This window comes from Castanea sativa, chromosome 8 (assembly GCF_040712315.1).
Source record: "Castanea sativa cultivar Marrone di Chiusa Pesio chromosome 8, ASM4071231v1".
NCBI classification, from domain to species: Eukaryota; Viridiplantae; Streptophyta; class Magnoliopsida; order Fagales; family Fagaceae; genus Castanea; species Castanea sativa.
The window spans coordinates 34,489,241-34,510,813 of NC_134020.1; the positions used below are offsets into that span (position 1 = coordinate 34,489,241).

Sequence of the window (21,573 nt, forward strand, 5' to 3'; positions counted from 1 at the left end):
AGCCCTAACAAAGCTTGTGTGGTATACGTGGTATTACTCATTACCGTCACGTAACGTGGGGTCGATGAGCCCACATCGGAGACCCAATTTTTTTTATTCAGCAAAAAAAAAAAAAAAACTGTATTATCATCTTAAAAAAAAAACAAAAAAAAAAAAAACGTAAAACTGTATTATATACTCATTTAAAAAAGAAAAACCGTATTATATAGCCAAGTCGCGGGTAGAACAAAACAAAACCACCTAACGTACTTATTCGCTGCACAACTTATTACCTGTCTACCTGCCTCACTGAATTCAAGCTTTTTATATTATTATTATTATTATAAGTTTATAGTCTCATACATATCCAAGTCTTCAGAAATTCGTAAAAGACTTTATCCTTTATTTCTCAAATCTCAACAACTCTCTCTCTCTCACTCTTCTTGCTTTGCTCGTTTCGTAACAATGGCGCGAGGCACATCACAGTCCCAATCAGCGTCCTCCTCGACCTCGAGGCCCGGCGTCGTGGCTCCGCGCGGCTCTGCGGCCGCGACGGCCGGAATGAGGCGACGTCGGCTCGGCGGAGGGTCCGCTTCCACCAACGCCACCTCCGGCGGGATCGGAGGAGGTGCCGGCGGCGGCGGCAACATGCTGAGGTTCTACACCGACGACGCTCCCGGCCTGAAGATCTCGCCGACCGTCGTGCTCGTCATGAGCCTCTGCTTCATCGGCTTCGTCACCGCGCTCCACGTCTTCGGCAAGCTCTACCGCCGATCCGCCGCCGCTTAATTTTCTGCTCTCAGTTTCGGATTCGGAGCTCTTAGATCGCTGTTCTAGATTCACACTGATCTTCGGATCTTTGACTCGGTAACTGAACGCTTCGTTTTCGTTTTCGTTTTTTTTTTTTTGTCTCTGTAAATTTTTGTCGGCCTGTACTTTCTTCGTTTTTGTTAATTTCGGATTCGTCGGCTTTTATTAACTTCGGAAAAAGCCTTGCTTTAGTTCCGATCATCTGGTTTTATTTACTCAAATCTGCTTGGATTTTACATTTGCAGATTGCATAATTTCTTTGATCAATGTTAGCTGATTTCGTTTTTTGAATTTATTTTTCATTTTTTTTTGGACCTGATGTTAGATCATATCAATTGCGTAGTTGAAGATTGATATAAAAATAGTAAAACTTTATGAACGGTTTCTACAATATACTTTGTTATAAATCATCAAAAGTATGAATGCTTTAGCTTTTCTGAGTGACTTGAATTTATGTCAGGTTCTCACATGGAAGTTTTGAAATGAACCGTACCATAATTGGAAACAATCTTTTTTAGGAAAAACAAAAGGAAAGTAGAAGAAAGAAGATCGCAGACATATTGATCAAACTTGTTAATTATTGTAATGTGTACGCATAGCCACATATTAGAAGTTCCATAACTTTCCTCAAAGAAGTTTGATAATAACCAAAGAAAAACAAAATCTAGGGACCCATCCAATTTTACAACATGCAAAAGGTCGACTCGACTGTGAGTGGACCACTTACAATTTGCCAATATCAGCAAGTTGTGAAATTGGGTGTGTCAACAGTGTTGTTGATTACCAAAATGCAACTTTTTTTTTTTTCTTGTTTGGACTTTCTTTATCGTACATCTTATAGACAAGTCCCCTATCAATTTTCTTTCTTCATTACTGACACTAGCAATTTTTGTTTCTCTACTTTAAGGTTATATTAATTAGGGTGATCAGAAGAGATGAAAGGGCATGGTAGCTAGAATATATACTTAGGAGAGGAGAGACAAAGGTCGGTAATGAAGGAAGAACTGATAATTATTCTGTCTTCTATTTGTTGGCTATATGCAGGCTTCATTTATAGAGAAACCAAAAATGTGTATTGTTTCCTCTCTTGGTTTGGTTCCTTGTCTGTCTCACCAGTCATCACTCTCCAATGGAAATGATAATAATAGCAAAAATGTAAAGTCAAAAGTCCCTCCAGTATTGAACATTCTGTGGGAGCCACTGTCCAACATTCCAATGGTCATAAAGATTTCTGATATGTTCCTTAGCTGACTAAAGATCTCCTTATGATATATATTGACTGTGGTTAATGATACAGCTGGGAGTTGGGCAGTATTGGCCTACTTGAAACAGTCACGTTTCTTCCTGTAGAGATAAACGGTTAGTTGGAGTCACTAGGGTCTGCATAAAGAAATTAAAATCACAAATTTTTACTTGGTGGTTAGAGGGCAATGAGAATCATTAAGTTAACTGTATGAATCATGCTTTTTTTTTAAAATGAAATTCTATATTGGCTACTTGATTGTTGTTCATCGCAATTCAAATCTTAAAAGTATACTTCTGCCTGTTTCTTGTTACAAATTGTCCGATAATTTATGATTGCTTAAAGGCATGGAGATTGGTTTCAGCAAAATTCTATTTTTTGTTGTTGCTCTTGATGAGGATTAGCAGACAGGTACCTCTACCAAGTAGAAATTACATCACCCTTGCAGTCAGTGTCATCAGAACCTCTCTACTACCTAGCTTATGAGAGATGAGGAATGAACAAATCATGCTAATGATGCCATCTTCATGTAATGCTGTATATTGTAATGCCAATCAATCAGTATCAGAGATTATAGTTTCTGATTGTGTCATTTAGGGAAGCTAGTCTGAAGAAAAATGTCTTGATCTGTTAGTTGGAGATATCTTTTATGTCACTCTTGCTGTCAGTGTGATAGTCAGACTGAACGCAATGCAACCTGGTTTATGAGAGGTGAGGGATGAACAGGCCATCTTGAAGGAAGCTTTATCTCTGTGGCTTTTAAGTTTGAAATGATAGATATAGAAATGAGATAGGCACTACTTGGCTAATATAGAGCAAGGAAAAAGTGATTTTCTTTTAAAATTGATGAACCACTGAGAAGGAATAGTTCATGAAAACTGAGTATCTTTGCTGCATTTGGGGCTTAGAAGAGTGCTAACTTTGGGGAATTCTTTCTAATTTTGGTGGCTTATATATATATGATAAAGTCGCATGATATAAGTGCTGTGCAGTGTGCACGTTTACAAATGAGAATGAGAATGAGAATGAGAATGAGAATAGAGCTCATTGCTCATTAGAGATTTGGGATATATTTTATTTTATTTATTTTTTAAGAAGCTGGCTTTGGGATTAATAGGGTAAAGATTGTAGAGGATATACCGGAGACATGATGTGAAGATCGAAATAGATCTATATATTACCCTGATATATGAGGAAGCTACTGTCAAATTTTGCTCTCATAGAATATGACCGAACCAATCTATAAGTGATTCGCATAAAATTCTCTAAATGGTGATCCTTCAATTGCTAAATGTTCATATATTCCTTGCCAAGCTTGATTGCTTCCCATGCCTGTCCGGTATCTCGTAGTTTTTAGTAACTTATTTGTTTAAAATGAAACAAAAAGATTAAAGTTAACTTAGGGGTTGTTTGGTAATAAAGTTTAAAAAATGTTTTCAGTTTTTTAAAAGCCGACAATGGTGAGTAACGCTTTTAAATCATGTCTTTAGTAAGAGTATTGTGAATATCTTTTGTAGAATACAGTTTCCAAAATACAGTGTTAAAAGCATGTACTTTGAAAATTTCAGAACGTAAACAGTTTTTAATGGCATTGTGGTAAAACAAATTTGACATGACATAGACAATACCCCCAACTACTCTCTTCCCTACTGTTGATCCAGTTACTCACCTAACTTTAGTGGCAAAGTCATGTTATACTCAGGGTGTTCTCAGGATCACCTTGACTTGAATATTTTTTTATATATAATAATTACATTTTTTTATTTGTTTACCCTTAAAAAAAATTAGGTACATCCTCAATCAAAATTAGGAACACCTTCAAATTTAAAAAAAAAATTATTTATTCTCTTTTTAAGCAAAAAAAAAAAAAAATTGTAACATAGACAAAGCCCACGGTAAGCCCACAGCAAGCCCAACAGATTATAGAGGTAGCAAACCCACATATTCTAAAAAAAAACCCAATACAGAGCAAATCACTAAATCAGAAATCAAACCCACGGTCACGTCGCTCGCAGAGCAAACCAAACCCCAATACAGACAGAGCAGACCAAACCCTAAACCCCAATACAGTGCAAACCAAACCCACGGTTACGTTGCTCGTAGCTCACTCGTCTTCGTCGTTGTCGTCGCTCATCACCCCTCATCGCAGATCGCAGTCTTGCAGATCGGGATCGCAGAGCTACTTTGGTGCTCGGTGCTTGGTGCTCGTGCTCCCTCCCTCAAGGTATTTCTCTCTCTTTTCCTCTCTAACTCTCTCTCAATCTCTCAGTCTCTCTCTCTTTATCTGAATTTGAAATGAAATTAATGAAGAGAGTCTCTCTCTTTATTCTTTAATAGTCTAACTCGGTAACTCTTTCTCTTTTGAACTGTGACTCTAAGTATGTGATTGGTTATTGGCTGAATGGCGGGCCGAACCTTTACTCTTGTCCCTTTAGCTTTATTTGTATTTTGTTTTTGTTTTTTTGTTTTTTTTTTTGCCTATTTTTTGACTTTTTAAATTTGGCTTTATCTTATTCTTATCCGTTGGTATTGGTGTTGGTGAGATATTGATTGTCTTTTAGTGTAATGTGTATTGTGATTTGTGATTGTGAAATTTTCTGATTAGCAGTTGGCTATTGTGATTGGGGGCCTAAGGCATGAGGTTTGTGCTTGTCTATTGAGTGGGGTGGGGTAGATGGGCACATGGGGCCGGATTACACTACTTTAATTATTGTGTTGCACATAGGATGTGTAATGTGCACATGGCTGGCTCTTTTAGTGTAATATGCACATAAGGCTGAACAATATAACAAATTAAAACAGTATAATTAATGACAAATAAATTAAAGCAATATAGTTTATTGTTACTCTAAACAACAATTATTAAAGCAATATAATTAACCAATTCATTATAAAAGACAAACAAATTAAATTATGTTAGACTAAACAACAATTATTAATTTTATAATTAATGAAACAACAATATAACAAATTATAGTTTATAAAAGACAAACAAATTAATGAAACAACTAAACAACAATAATTAATCATTTTATTAATATTTCAAATGAACTTATAGTTTATTGTTTATTCTTTTGCTAGAATTATGGACAAATATTTGATAAGAAAATCACGTACCTAAAAAAGACATTCTTAGGAAAAAATTTTAGGAACATCCTAGAAAATTTTTTTTGGAACACCCTAGAAAATTTTTATTCATTGCATCTGTCTCTCTCATTCACATACACTTCAACGACATTTTTGCTCTCTTGTTTCTCATCGTCACATGACAAATTAGGGTCTTGAAGGGGTGTTTTGGGACCTCAGACGATGAGTATTTCATTGACAAAACCATTGCTTCTCTCTCTCTCTCTCTCTCTCTCTCTCTCTCATTTATTTGTTTGTCGAGAAAATTACGCCTGCAAACTATAAGCTCTCTTTATATGTAGGAAATCTATGTAGATTCCTTTTTGTCAAATAAGTCCACTTTTTCTAAAAAAATTGCTGACTATAAGCTTTAACCTCTCTCCAAGCATAATTCCTGGTAGAAAAGCTTTGTGTTCTAAACTCTTAAAAAACAAATTTGAAAACATGGTGATAAATACAAATTTTTGCATTATGTATTTTTTGAAAATAGTTTTTCAACCTAATTCTATAAAAACTGTTTTCACATTATTTTGAAAACAAAAGCACGGAACTTTTTACCAAACAGGCCCTTATTTTTTTAGGGTAAATTACATATTTCCACCATAAATTATCATCATGACTACACCTAACCTCTTGAACTTTCAAAATATATGATCGACTCCTGAACTCTAATGAAATTTAGCATTAAAAAACTAATTTACCCTTCAATTATTTGTTTTGGAGATGGGTAAATTGGTTTTTTAATACTAAATTCCATTAGACTTGACACCAAAATAAACGATAGGAAATATGGAGGGTCAATTGTGTGTTTCAGTAGCTCAAAGGGTTAAGTAAAAACAAAGCCATATGTCTTTTCCCAATTCATTCACTATAAATTCAAACTCTTCTTTGCCTTACCATTGCCCCTATCTCTGCTTTGTTCAATGGAGAGTGCATAATCCTTGGACTTGGATTCTTACCGCAAAGTCAACTCCAAACTCTTAACCAAAAAGTTATCTTTTAGTTGCTAATGGGAATAGTTATTTTGTAGTTTAGGAGTATTACTCCCTCCTCTCATATAAGGTGGGAGAGAAGAACAAGCAGGCTCGCTTCTAACAAAACTCAGATGAGAGACATCCATAGCAAGCTTGAGGGACCAATTCCAGCAACAATAAATAAACTTCCAATGAGATTTTCGTAAGTATGTTTGGATTCATTTAATCAATCCAGCAAGAATAAAGTGACATTTTAATCGATCTATGTATAATAAGTAGTGATTTAACTAAAGGTGAGACTACAAGTCCAATAAGGCAATATGAACTTAGGGATCTTAAACATATTTAACCAACAGAGTAAAATGGAATAAAATGAAAATAATGCAAGAATAAACAATTAGACGATTAAAAAAGTAAATCAAACAAGGGGAGGTCACAATTTTAGGTGATACATATTTATATAATTGATACATTCGAAAAGAAATAAATAATCTGGTGATGGGCTTGCATGTTAGGTAATGGGCTGAAGGAGCATTAATGTTTGTAGTGACAGATACTGGCCATCACTAGATGATCTAGGCCAATGGGCCAATGAAGTAAAAATGGCTGAATTGTGATTTTGCAATTAACCCATTCAATGCGTCTACACTGCTCTCTCTCTCTCTCTCTCTCTACCGAATTTCTAGCCGTTGAGATACCAGTATTCTGCTCTTTGTTCACCACGTGGCAAACCATTTCAGAATTCCTCATCCCGAAAATCTAACCATTTGATCTGCGTCCACCACGTGTATCACTGATTGGTTATTATAGTACTTTCCAAAAGTTGCTTTATTTCTCTTATACTTGTAGTTGCAACTAATCTCCATCATTTTACAGTGTAACTCAAGCCTAAACCTAAACTTGGTCCCTTCCTTCTGCCGCAAACCTAAGCTTAACAGTGAAAGCATTTCAATCCGATTCAGATGCGTTTCCAAATCTTGTAACTCCATTATCACCAACACACTTCAACCTCAACCACAACCAAGCCAAATCATTGATGTCCAATAACAGTCAAAGTCACAACGGTGGTTTTCTGCTATATACTCCAGTCATTGTTCTGAGAATGATACGCAAATCCATAAGCCAAATCAAGATTATTTGTGTACTGAAAGTTACAGTAATTCTGTTAGAGTCGCTTATGGACTTGCGTATCTTTCTCAAGACAATGAAGTCGAGAGTACTTGTGGGTTTTCATGGGAAGCACGCTGTATGCTCCGGCGCACCCGGTTCACTCAACTGGTCCGTGCTCAGCTTAGCCGTATCCTAGTCGTTCGGGACCAAAACGGTCAGCAATTCTCAATTCTCGGTGAGTAAGATTTTTTTTTTAAAATATTTATTTGTAATATAATTAGATAGTTGGGAGAATGAGATTTAAATCTTGGGCGTCTCTTTGAAACTCAGCAGTCACCACCACCAAATAAAAAAAACCCACTACCCACTACCACCAACAATTAATCACAATATGTATGAAACTCACCAGTGACCACCATGTGAGGAAAAAAAAACTCAGAACACCGGAGGAAAAAAATTTAGCCGATTTCCTCCTACGGCGAGGGTCGATCTCAGTATGAGAAGAAAGAGGCGACGGGTTTGGCTTTTTTGGGTTTGGCTTTGTGGGTTTGGCTACTGATTTTGTTTAATGTGATTGGTGGGGTTTTCCGGTGATTGGGTTTGCTGGTGATTGGGCATGCTGTGATAGGTCGGTTTCGCCTGCGATTGGGTTTGGTGGTTAAAGTTGGTGCTTGGTTGGTTTCGCCGGTGATTTTATTTGTTGTGATCGTTGGTGATTGGGGGAGGTGTTGTTGAAGGTGGGTCTTTGATTGTTGTTTCTATGGAGTTGGGTCGAGAGAGACAAAGAGAACACAGGCGAGAGAGAGAAAAGAGAAGACAGAGAAGAGCGAAAGAGAGTACGGAGGAGAGAGGTGAATAAAAAAAAAAATTAAAAATTTTTTAGCATTTTTTCGTAGTGTCTCAAATTTAAAATGTCACTGTAACTCAGTGCTAAAATTTATTAGATTTAAAAGGTTTTTGGTGTGTCAAATATTTGATCAAATATTTGGTATTAGCACACCTCATACCAGTGACCAATTGAGAGTCATGGATGTGGTTTAATGCCGATGGAAGACTACTAGTGCCTGTTGGATCTAGAGCAATGAGATTGCAATTTGCATGGGTGAATTATTGGCTAGTCCTAGATTTAGCCACATCTAGGACATTTAGTACCGGTTCAATGCTTTTGTCAGATTGGGGTTGCCGGAAGAATGTCTAGCCTTTGAGGAAAGTAATTATATTTTATTTTTTGTTTTTGTGAGACAATTTTGAGGAAAATATATATATTTATATGAAAAATTCTTTAAGTATATTTGAAGTAAGAAAAAATGATGTGTGAAGGTTGTAATGTTGTATGGGTTCCATGTGGCCACTTCCCCCAAAATTTGTCCCATACAACATTACAACCTTCAAACATCATTTTATTACTTGCCAATTCACTATCCCTTTACTTGGTTTCAAAAACAGTGGGCTTGGCCTTGCCTCACAAACATGGGTTGGGGTTGATGGTTGTCTAGAAGTCAGTAACGTAGTGTTGAAGAAGGTGCCTAGGTTGGTTGATTTGCTCAAATATTTAGACCTCTGGCGCTCTAACTTTGTGCATTGGAAGTGTAACCCCATGTTCTTCAGGCCCAAAAGGCTAAACTAATGGGTGTCTAAGAGTTATAAATAATCATATGTTGAAATAATTTAAACTTTCAAAAAAAGTATACAAAAGACACATTTTCGTTAACAATATCACCTACAATGGGTATATGATTTCCCCAAATGTAGGATTTAATTTGAACCTTGAAAAAGAAAAGTGAGAGTTATGATTTTTTTTTTAAAGTTAACCTACAACGTCCGCTTCTAATACTCTTTATATAAAAACTAAGACATCAAAATCACTCTTTATATAAAGACTAAGATATCAATCAGTTTTTAGTATAGCTAGAAATTAAACTTAAATCTTTGGGTAAATTCCACAAACCACCCCTAAGGTTTTGGATAATATCCAACTAGGTCAAACACATTTTAAAACTTACCAATTTCATCCTAAAAAGACAATTTTGTCCCTAACCTCGTTAGCATCCGTTTCTTTTATTTTTTTCTCTCATTTCTCAAACGTAACAGATCTGCTCTCTCTCTACCTCCTTCGTTCTTCTTCCCTCTGATCTCTGCGTTTTTTTTTTTTGGGTGCTAATCCTAACCTCTCTGCACTCGTCTCAGACCTCACGGCCTTCTTCGCATGATCAGAGGTCGGGTCCCACATGTTATCGAGGCGTGGACGGAGCTCCTCCTCGCCATGCTCACACGCGTCGTTGTGGCTGCAAGACTCTGTGTCGCGCCTGAAGTAGGAGTAGAGGCTAGTCTTCCACAGCGGCGATAGTGCCTCTATCTTTCGCTTCTCGCCCGATACGGCGTCTTCTATGGATTGTGGTTGTTGGTTGCCGGTGATGGGTTGTGGTTTGTTATGGGTATTTTGGTGGTGGTGGATTCCGATCTGTGGTGGGTTTGTTGTGGGTTTGAGTTTTTTTATTTGGGTTTTGTGGTTGGTGGTTGTTTAAGGTGGTGGGTCTGATTTGGGGTGGATTTGAAATGGAGGTGGTTATGGGTTTTGATCTAGGGTGGATTTGCAGTGAGGTGGTTGTGGGTTACGAAGTGATGATTGGAATTTTTGGATTTGGGTTTTATTGATGGGGGTTTGGTTGGGTTTTGTTGCCGGTGGTGGCCACTGGGTTTAGTGGCCAGAGGTGGTTGCTGGGTTTAGTGGCCGGTGATGGTGGTGGTGGGTTCCAATATGGAATGAATTTGCAATGGGGTGGTTTTGGGTTTTGATGTGGTGGTGAGTTTTCTATGTGTTGGAGGATTTGGATACTATTGGAGCAAATTTGACTGGGTTTTGGGTATGGGTAGTAAAATTGTTTTGTGGCTCTTGCTGTAGTTAATCTGAGTGGTTGTGGCTGATCTGAGGAGAGAGAGTGAGGGAGGAGGGAAGAGGGAAGAGTAACAGAGAGGGACAGAGAAAAACTAATGGAGTTTAACGTTTTTTAGTGGTGTCCAAGGACAAAATAGTCTTTAAGGACCAAATTGGTATTAATCCAAACCTTCGGTTGGTTTGTGGAATTTACTCTAAATCTTTTATTCAATTGTTAAAAACTTGAGAGGTGCTACGTCCACAACATTTTTACAACAAATTATAGGTGGTTAGTTGTTATTGGTTCAAATTTGAACCTAATACTTAGATTACTTTTTTGCCCCAACAATCACAACCAGTAATATCCTGCTACTTAGAATTTGTTGTAAAAATATCGTGAAAATATTGTGGACATATCATTTCTCTAAAAACTTTCTTAGTTGTTTTAACTAGATCCCACGTTCTAGAGTTATGTGGTAAACTATGAAATTTAAAATATAATTTTGAAAAGAAAAAGAATTGAAGAAGCATTGGGAAAGTTGGACATACAGATACAGGGCGTTGAACTTGAACCCGCCAAAAAATCATCTTTGTCCACGCTGTTCTCTCTCTCTCTCTCTCTCTCTCTCTCTCTCTCTTCCCAAACCACTCTCTAAGCTCGACTTCACATTTGGCCACACAGCGTCCGAAAATCTCGAGACACAGATAGTAACAAACAAACACAATGCCAGGAACAACGCCAATCCGAAAAACGAACGCGCCTTTTTTTATTCTCTTTCCCCGCGAACGATTCATTCTCGAGCTTTCTCTATCCCTCCAAGAAAACACAAAAAAAAAAAAGAGCGTGATCGACATTCTCTTCCGCGTCGACGAGATATGCAAGAAGTACGACAAGTACGACATCGAAAAGCAACGCGACCTCAATGCCTACGGCGACGATGCCTTCGCTCACCTCTACTCCTCCATCGAAGCCGAAATCGAAGCTGCTTTTCGTGTCCGAATCTCTATCATTTTATCAATTTTTTTTTTCCTTTTTCTTAACTGAATCTGTTTTTTTTTTTTCCCCTCAAATGATTTGGAATTTTATTGAATGAAATATGCAGAAATCCGAGATAGCTTCAATGGAGACTAACAGGGCATCTGCTGTGGCAATGAATGCGGAGGTTCGTTGAACCAAGGCTCGATTGATGAATGAAATTCCCAAGCTGCGAAAATTGGCAATGAAGAAGGTAAATTTTTTATTGAATTTTATTTATGCTTCAAAAAAGAATTTAATATATGTGCAAATTTTGAAATTTTATAGGCTGTGAAATTTCTTTTAAGATTTATGGATTTTTTCATAATTTATGTTTTTTTTTTGGGGTTTCCTATTTGCTAGCTTGGTAATTGCTAAAACTATGTAATGATAGCTCCAAATTTATTTGTATGCGAAAAAAACACAGATAGTATGTTACAATACCTCCAAATTTTAGTATGGAATCTACCTTTCTAACTGCTAAAACTATGTGATGATAAATCCAAAATCAAGTTCATATTGTTATCCATACATAGTAATATAAAATGAACTAAATTAGAAACAATTAGGACCCCACCAGAATATAACAAAAATGACAAAAAGAATACGAAGATTTAGAGACAAACGCTTCGAAGAGGACAAACAATAACCTCTGTCGTATGATCAAACCAATGCTAGTTAAATTTTCTTGAGTTCTTGATATTAATGTCCATTTAACATGTGTTATTCGTTGAAAATTACTGTATAAATTTTACCACAAAAGGCTCAATTTTAAAGGGGTAGAGCGATATCTAAAAGGGGGGGAGGGTGGGAGTTACTAAGTCTTAGGTTTAGTAATTTTAACATGTAGGAAGACCCTTGTTTTACTTATGATCAATTAAGGGAGTTCATGGTGGGTTAATTACCAACATTGGCTTCTCTACTAACTTGGCATATGTTAGCCACTTTGCATGTTATAGCTTTCACTTTGGAGCTCGATAAAGGGGTCTTCCATTTTTGTTTGTCATATTTGACCAGCAATGCTTCCTTGGAGTTAATACAAACCTTGGCAAGTTCTTGCTATCTTTATACCCACCTAGCTAGGTAGACATTTCTTATGAGTGATGATTCCACTTTGCTCTCATGTAACACTTGCCACCTTATGATGGTATCGCTGCTATTGCCTATTTCCTTTCTAGACCGATGTGGGGTTGCTTTTACAACCATATATTTCACCTAACCAATGTGCACAAAGCCCTGTAGTTGATGGGTATCATGAAGTTAGGTCCTAACAAAAACTTTGAGTGCAAAGTTTGTGAGAACAAGTCTTTTGGAGCAAGTTTTTGAGAAAACCAGCCTTGCAGCACCAGAACAGAATGCGGAGTAGGAGTGGTATGGATGAAATGGGCACAAATATATCCATAGAAAACCTTATGTAAACAATGAAGTGAGATCCATGACCCAAAGAAATATATAAAGAAGTAAAATAAAAAGGGCCTTGCATTGAAGTTCACCCAGAGGATAGGCATGAGATGTATGTCTCAAACTGCTGCTTGTATAGTTCTCAAAACTGGACTTTTCATTTGGTTATTGTCCTGACTTTCCAAATTACATGGTGAAGGTTCATTTTTCTTCATACTGATTTGCATATTGGCAAATATTAATTATGCAAAGCCATTAAACTTGAATTCTCTATGGTATCTAATAAACCAGGTTAAAGGTCTTTCAAAAGAAGATCTAGCCGCCCGTGATGATCTGGTTATTACACTGCCTGAGAGGATTCAAGCAATTCCAGATGGTACCACAACTGCAGCCAAACAAACTGGAGGGTGGGGAGCTTCAGCATCCCATAAGAATATCAAGTTCGACTCATCAGGTGCCAGTGCTTCTGTAATCTATCTTGAGTCACAATTTTTAATGAATTTGAACATTTCAATTGATTGTTAATACTTGATTGTTTCACTACCAACCTCAGATGGAAATTTTGACAGTGATTTTTTCCAGCAAACTGAAGAATCAAGTCAATTTAGACAAGAATATGAAATGCGGAAAATGAAACAGGCATGTAGGATTCCTGATTATTATCTTTATGTCCATACTGCAATTGGATGGCTTAAGGCAGATGATATGATTGGGCTACTGCCTTGTATCATTTCCAGTTCTGCACTCTCATTTCATTAAATATATAAACTGCAGGATCAAGGTCTTGATTTCATATCAGATGGATTGGGTACACTGAAAAATTTGGCTGAAGATATGAATGAGGTTGGTCATTCATGTAGTTTGATTTGATTGTGCTGCCATAAGAAACTTGAGATTAATCAGTTGTTTCAATATGTTCAGGAAATGGACAGGCAGGTTCCATTAGTTGATGAGATTGAGACAAAGGTGAGAAATTTATTACTTCAGTATGATCATTGTCTTTCCAATCAGATCATGCTCGCAAGCAACGTTGAAAATGTTTCGTAAGTGTAATTACTTACTGGTATTTTTGGTGGTTTTATAGGCGGACAAGGTGACATCTGATGTGAAAAGTACTAACATTAGGCTCAAGAAAAGTCTGACCCAGGTACCTGTCGTAAAATTTACCAATATATTATGCACTCGTTTCTTCTGGTGAGACTGGTATGGTTGAGATAAACTGTACTGGTTTTGTTTCAGTTGAGATCCAGTTGAAACTTTTGCATTGACATCATTCTGGTGTGTATAATTCTTGGTATCATTTCCTACCTATATAAGTAAGTCCTGTCTCTCTCAGAATAAAATAATATTTTTAGAATATGGTATGTGATTATGTTATCAGCTTCTTGATGACCTTTTATTTATATTATTTTTTATCATGGGCCAAAAGGTCTTATATTTATTAATTGCTGATTAAAATTATGTAAGATTTTTGCTTGAATTTGTTAATTTGATTGGGCAAATCAAATAATGATTATGAAATATGACTTTTGTTTATTTGAGTTATGGGTCTCCAGAAATTTTTTTTTTTTTGATTGGCAAAGTGATGGATCTTGAACCCATGACCTCGCTCTCTAATGTGGATAGAAAGAGTTTGAGGAGAAACACGATTAAATACCAAGAGGTTCAAGATTTGTGGGCTAGGTTTGATGTGGGACTTTCTTGGCACATTTCATAGCTTACTTAGTTATTATTGAGTCTTAGGATTAAGTTTTTTTACGTTCAAAAGTTGCTGGTTTAATTTTAATAAATTTACTAGAATAAGGGAAATTTGGTAATTTTCAGATTTGGGAATGGGCTGTCCTTGGCTGTACCAAATGCCCATAAGTCTTAATTTATGTTTTGGGTCTTTTTCTTATTTGGTTTAAAAGTTATTGAGTACTTTTTCTTTGTTATTAGTAATCCTAGTAATAGGTTATTTAGAGTTCTAGTCCGTCTAGGAAAGGATTAACAATAACCTATATAAAGGCTTTAATGTAGACTTTGTAGTCAATATTGAAAGTTAGAGTGATTCTAATAAAACTCTAGCAGCTTCTTTTAAGCTTTGAGGGTGTGAATGCCTTCTCCTACCTAAGTGTGATTGCTTAGGAAAGCCTAGGTGTGATTGCCTAGTGTTTACCTTTCTTTATTTCTTGTTCTATTCACTATTTTAACACCAAAATCAAAGTATTCAAGATACAATTTAGTGCGGAATTTCAAAAGATCAATCCTTATAAGTGGAGGAGGTGCCAGTTGACCTAGAGTTTCCAGGAATCATTCCAGTTGAGAGATTAAATATCAGAATACTGCCAGGGTTATGAAATGGAGGATTTGACTTTTGCACAGGCCTCTCATCCCAAGGACTTTGTTCCACAGTTTGAAGTGTGCCAAGATTCTTTTTTTTTTTGAAGAAACTGTAGCAAGTTTTGCATGTGTTCACAAAATTAAGAGATCTTTCTTTCATTTCTCACATAAAGGATAATAGCATTTGCAATTTTGTTAACTTTATGGCTTCATACATAAGTGGAAGGCTATGCCAAAACCATCCCTGTACTCTAATAAAAGCATATGCTGCATGGTATTGGGTCCTCTTTTTTTGTTGCTAACCCAAAAACATCACGGACACTACGGAAAAATTGGTTTTTAAAGTGATTTTGGTCAATGACTACTGTTCACTTGGCTCTTTGAGAGAGAGAGAGAGAGAGAGAGAGAGAGAGAGATGGCTGTCAAACAATGGTTTATGTGTTTTAATTATCCAATCTAAGAAAAAACAATGGTTTATGTAGCTGGAAAAACCAGTATGCATGAGGATTTATTAAGTTTAGAATTACAATATTTATATGCCAATGAAGAAAGATCAGTTGGTTAACAACTGCATATGAACACAGTGAATATGAAGGAATTTTCATCTTTTTGAATGGCAAGATTTGGGGGAGGATAGGATCATACCAAATTAGCAATAGTGTCAAACTTTTCTGGAAGTCATAGTGAACTGTTTTTGGTGTTCCCTCTCTCTCTCTCTCTCACCCTGATTTTGTCTCTTACAAGAAGGCAATACAAGCCACTATGGGCCTGTTATCAGGTCAACTTTGTAGAGTAAGCATTGACCCTGTATATATATAAATGAGTCACTGTTTATTTATGTTTTATTTGCTAGTCTCATAATATTTGTGAGGACTTGTGAAGCATTGGTTTTCTTTCTGCCCTCATATGTATTGTTAATGGAATAGATAAACACCAGCCTTCAAAGATCATTTATTCTTTTAAGAGTTACTTACTCTCAAGTAATCTGGCTTGTTTAATGAATTTGTAAATTATACATCTTGTGCCATTGTTGGAAGCATTGACAGTTAAAGCTGCTCTTATTGCCTTTATAGTTTTGATGAGTATCTAAATGTTGTAGAATGTTAAAATCAGTTAAAGCTGCTCTTAGTACTTTTGGCATACTTAGTAATCCAATAAATCTCTTTATAATATGTCACCTGATCTTGTATTCTTTGACAGTATATTCTACTTTTTATTTTTTTTAATTATGTTTCACTTTTGTTTGTTTCAGTATTTTGAGCTGAACTGATTTCGAAGGCTTCTTCTACAGCGTATTGTATCATAAAGCTGTCTGGTAATAACCTTCATTATTTGAGGGATTCTCATGTATCTTTTCAAGACCATCTGTTCATCAATTATTTAATTTGTACTGGCCTTTTAAAGATTGGTCTAGATTTTCCTAACAAAGTAGACTACCTATAAATTTTAGCTTACCACAGTTTCAAGCTTATAGGTAATGATCAAATTGTGTCACAGTGATATGCTATCGCTTTTCTTTTTCGTTTTTGCCCATTTCGAATGAAAACCTTTTTTTCTCTTTCACCTTGATCAACACAATGAAATTATTGAGCATCCTCTCCCATACCCCCACAAAATAGGGAGCTTTGTGCACTAGGTACCTTCTGTTTTTACCAATTAGTTAGGATCTGTCATTCTAGACCAATGGTGTCCCTGTAAATGGTACTAATTTCCTTAACTGTAGAGATCCAGGATGATACTTCAAAGTTGCGAGGAAAATGTGCACACTGATATTTTGGGCAAGTTTATGCATATAGTTTAAATGATGTCATTACTAGAAAACTATAATGTACGGCTATATGAGCAGCAAGTGCATGTGCCCTTAAATATTCGAATGGACTTTTATGCTCTTGTTGAATGGCAATTTAGGCAGATTAACTCTGCCTTAATCTGCCTTCTCTATTTAGGATAGGCCTCCTGATTATAGGAACATGAACTGAATTTAAGATGCGCACAACTAATGTTACAACTGAAGCACACTCAATTTCAAGTTTATGTAAGACTATATAAGTAGAGATTATTTCGCAACTAATAGGTTTCAAGTTTTATTTATTTTCATGGTCCTGCATATAACTATGCCTAGCCATTAGATTCGTAATTTCACTGTTTGTTATTAAAGAAAGCACAAATTCAGATATTTGACATAGAGTCCATGCTCTACAGTACAGAATTAAATACAAAGTATGCTTCATAATTTCTGATTTCATTCGATTAATTGGCCATTGCCACTGGAGACTAATTTGCCTCACGTGCCTTATCTACATCTAATGTGACCTTTGTCTTCGTGACTGTGCCACCACAGTTAAGGAACCTTTTGCCTTTTAGGAAGCATTGTTCAGTGTAAGTTCTTTTCTGTGAAGGATAATTCAATAATCTCCTGAATTAATGATGGGTCCTGAGGGCTTAGGGTTGAAAATGTCTTGGGACTGGTCTTGGCTGTAGTAGTTCATATCATAAATGGCCAGTGTCTTACTAGGTTGAAGATCCTTGTTTTCGTTCCTGTCCTTTAGAATCTCATTGGACAGGAAATTCTCATAATACTTACTTTCCTCACTAGATTTCCTTTCCAATTGGTTGATATAACTCCCCAAAGAAGAAACTGGTATTGGAGTATTCAAATTATTGGGACCATTGCCATAAACTGAAGTAAAACTGTTGGCTTTGTTGCTTGCATCAAAGCTTAAACTTGAAATGGTCTGAATGGGAGGGAGAGCTTGACTGGCAAGTATTGAAGCAAGCAGTTGACAGTCTTTGTCTTGGCAATCTCTTATAATGTCAGAATAATAGTTTATATTTGTAGGCAGCACCTCAACTTTCGGTGGGTATCTTGGGAGTTCCAGCCCACAGCTGTTTTGATCTTCACTTGTGTTCTTTGATATGATGCCTTTTGTTCAAACCTGGCATAATACCCATTCATCCAACTGTGACAACAAAGAGGCAATATTTCCATTCATTTAATTGGATTATATTTGATGAAGTTAGTGTGAAGATCCAAAGCACAAATGAATAACGAAATTAACATTAAGAAAAATCATTTATATGAAATCATGTTGAAGCATGGACCTAGGTCACTTTCTTTATGATGTCAGGTCCTTGGCCTTCTGGGTGCCACATGAAAATATAATAGCTATTCAACAATTGTATGTCCCTTTTGCCTAGACAAGATTGGATATCGTAAAGTTTGGGAAACAATTTATTTCCTAAAGTGCTGAACTATCCTTGAACTTGTACAGTCTTTTGTTTTGTTAATGACTGAATAGGGCTCGTATGGAAATCTCCACAATTGAGGGAAATGAGTAGAGAGGAACTTGCAAAGTGCCCCTAATCCCAAAAAAATGAATCATCACATCTGTGAACTTGTGCAAATGTTAAACCTTTAATTTTCCAATCATTTTATGCCCTTTGCTTATTAATCTTTGTTGCTTTCGTTGTTGTCTCTGCTTGCTGCTCCCTGGCTGGGGAATCAAGATATTGATATTGAAAGTTGAGCTTAAGCTATTTCCGGAAGGCAGTTGATATATTATAGATGATGCTAGCAAATAGTTCAGGATTGTAGGTTACATGTGGGAATCAAAAACAGGGGGATGTATAGATAATGGCCTGAAGTAAGTTCTTTGGACATTCTGTTATACTTGGGGAGTTGACATCTTAACTCAGATTATCAAGAAGGTTCTTTTTATGTTGTTCAACATCCTTGCCTGTTAGGGTTGCTGTTGTTATCCTCTCAGTACAAAGGGATAAGAATTGAGGGAGAAAAACAGAAGGTGCAACATGAATCCATTGCAGCTAAGCTTGTGTAGAATGGGATTTAAAAAAAAAAAAATAATAATAATAAGAAGAGAAAATAATTAAGGACTTGTACCTGGACTCCAGTGTAAGCTATCTATGTTATCACTACTTTCTAGACCCTATTTTCGTTATATATGTAGAGATTATCATTGACACCCATACCCACTTACTCTCATAGACCCGTTTAACCTTGAGGATATACTCATGTCGAGCAGTCTATATTCATCCATGACCCAATCTGTCTTAACTGCTTTTGGAGGCCGACCAGTATAAAAGACTAGAGCTTTCTTGACTCCTATGCACTCTGATCTACAAGAGGTTAGAATTGGCTTGTCAGTACCACTGGCTTTCCTGTAACCCGAAGCTGTTCCTCTGTTAGGCCTTGCTCCATTCAAGTGCTTCCGATTTCTCTGGCTAAAGAAGTACCGTTCATCTTCTCCAAACAAAGCTTTCTCTGTATAAAGTAGGAGAAAAAAAAATAATACAATTCAGTTATGTTAGGGTGTAATGGATGAGAAATAAAATGAGTGAAAGTGCAGAACAGGCTGGGTAGTTCCCATGGACTGTGCTTATACAGATCTATTTCAGCAACTATGGTTGCTGGGAGTGGACGTGAAGTCACTTTGTTTTGCAAGTAATTAACAATGAGTTCTTCATCAGATGGACGGAATCTGAAACCAGGAGGTAGTTGGGAAATTGAACTATGTTTTTTTCCCCATAGGAATCAATGATGAAGAAGAGAAGGGAAACTTAGTAAGTTGTGAACAGGAGAGTACAGAGACGAGGCAAATATATAATTTATATGGTATTTCATGAAGATGAGGACATATATGTAAAGATAATAAACAGGAAGGAACCAATAAAACTTACGTTGGGGCATAAAGAAACGCGAAAGCAACTTGTTCGGCATTACTTTGTTGGAATTGACATTCAACGAGTGTCTTGGTTATGTTGACATGGTCATTGGTGACCATACCCCATACTATTGAATCCCTTTAATAATAATATATTAGGCTTTATGTTAGTATAATTTCCAATAGGTCCAATAAAAAAAAAATTCTAATAGACAGTGACGGCATCGGGATTTTATTTTTTTGGGTGAGGGTACAAAACAACAGTAAATACAATAATCAAAACTTAGTCCCAAAATTTTGGGGGGTTAGTTATGACTCTTAGGTCTACTCTTTTATGACAGCATCTCTCCTCTCAATTTGTGCAATAAATGTGGTTTTATATAGAAAATTCGAAATCATTAGGTTAATTCATTAGATGTTCAAAGTCGATTTACTCATTGCCACAATTTCTCTAAGTGAGGGTTGGAACTTGAATGAACTCTTATGGACAACATAGTTGTGGCAACTTCAAATAGTCATATCTTATTTTTAAAAATCCAAATTAGGTTTAATTTGTGTCCATTCTAAAGTCCCATAACTTTTTAATGAATTAGTTTTTACAAAAATTCATTATAGTGTAAAACATATAGGCAAAAGATCATCAATTCAGCATCTTGAACAAATTAAAACTTTATCACCTTTGAGCAACTTCAGACTTATGCTCAACCTTAACACAATTCTTTGGATACAACCTGAAAGCTCGGATTTGTGTTAAAAACACAAGAGCTGTTTAGACTCCAAAAAAATAAATTACGATTCGATTGATTTTACTCTAACTTAAACTAAGTGCAGAATAGAGTAAATGCGAGCGAACAAACAAAACAACTACTCTGAACCATATTCAACAAATCACAGCAGTAAAATGAAAGCTAAAAGAGTAGGGAAGAGAGATGCAAACACAAGATAACACACCGATGTGTTATCGAAGAGGAAACCGAAGAACTCGGCGAAAAACCTTTCCGCTGCCTTCCAAGCGGTAAATCGATCCACTAGAGAATAAAGTTAGAGTACACGAATAACAAAAGACCCTTGAAGCCTAATCTACCCAATGTACTTGAGCCCTCTAAGCTCCTGCTACTAACAGACTTCACGGAGTCATGTCTTCTCTAGCTTTCCAGATCCCACAATACGCCCGATTGCATCCGCCAAACCTCACCGGCTTCTTTTGGCAAATCCCCAAAGCTTCCCAATCTCCAAAACACTCTCTATACTTTGAAAAGATGTGGGTTGTGTTTGGGTACAAATCTTCTCTTAAGGTATGACAATAGGAAAGGGAAGGAGAAGAAGTTATGATAATTTCTCACTAAGGATTAGTAGCTCTCTCTCTAAAAGATGGGTGTGTGTATTGTTGAAAACCTAACTAGGGTTTTTCTCTCTAAATGGTCTCCTTACACATTTATGGGTAATGAGGGTATATATAGTATGGATGAAGGGTTAGAAAGTCACACTTAAAAATCCTCAAAGCAGAGAGTTTCACGGGTACCTCGCTGGAAGGCCTTACCCGCGAGACACTCGCAAAATTGACAGCCTGGCACGACTCTTTAGCTTCTAGTCATGTGCTTCTCATATACCTTTTTCGCGGGAACCTTTCTCTCGAACTTTTCGCAAGCTAGTCGCGAAATGCACTGATTTTCAATTAAGTTTAAGTCTTCACCAACTTAATACTAAGCCCAATACAATAAAATTTCACAAAAATACAAGGAAACAAATTTATGCAATTACAACATTTTTTGTCATGAAATAAAGTTAACATAAAACATAGTTGTAAATCACAACTTTATACAACCAAAATTTGATATGTTTAGGCACTAGGATTTGCCAAGATATTTGAACCCTGACAATCTCCCTTTTGCCAATTAGGTGCCAAAACATATTGAAATGAAATATGAAATCATTCCTCTTTAGGGTTACTTTAGTTAATTTATAGTGAGATTAATTAATTTAACAAATTAACCGATTAGAAAAACATAATTTATACCAGTTAATTACCACACGCA

The 21,573-nt window shown here is 36.3% G+C and overlaps 1 protein-coding gene and 1 pseudogene across 1 annotated transcript; both read left to right on the forward strand.

The window, feature by feature from the left end:
* Positions 1 to 335: 335 nt before the first annotated feature.
* LOC142608416 (uncharacterized) lies at positions 336 to 1,080 on the forward strand. Its single transcript, XM_075780189.1, has one exon. The coding sequence runs from the start codon at positions 445 to 447 to the stop codon at positions 766 to 768; it is 324 nt and encodes a 107-aa protein (XP_075636304.1). The 5' UTR covers positions 336 to 444; the 3' UTR covers positions 769 to 1,080.
* Positions 1,081 to 10,629: 9,549 nt separating this feature from the next.
* LOC142607122 (syntaxin-71-like) lies at positions 10,630 to 16,400 on the forward strand (annotated as a pseudogene).
* Positions 16,401 to 21,573: the final 5,173 nt, after the last annotated feature.

Bases quoted from the DNA above. Each gene is read 5' to 3' on its own strand.
- LOC142608416 (XM_075780189.1), top strand. From the start codon at position 445: ATGGCGCGAGGCACATCACAGTCCCAATCAGCGTCCTCCTCGACCTCG.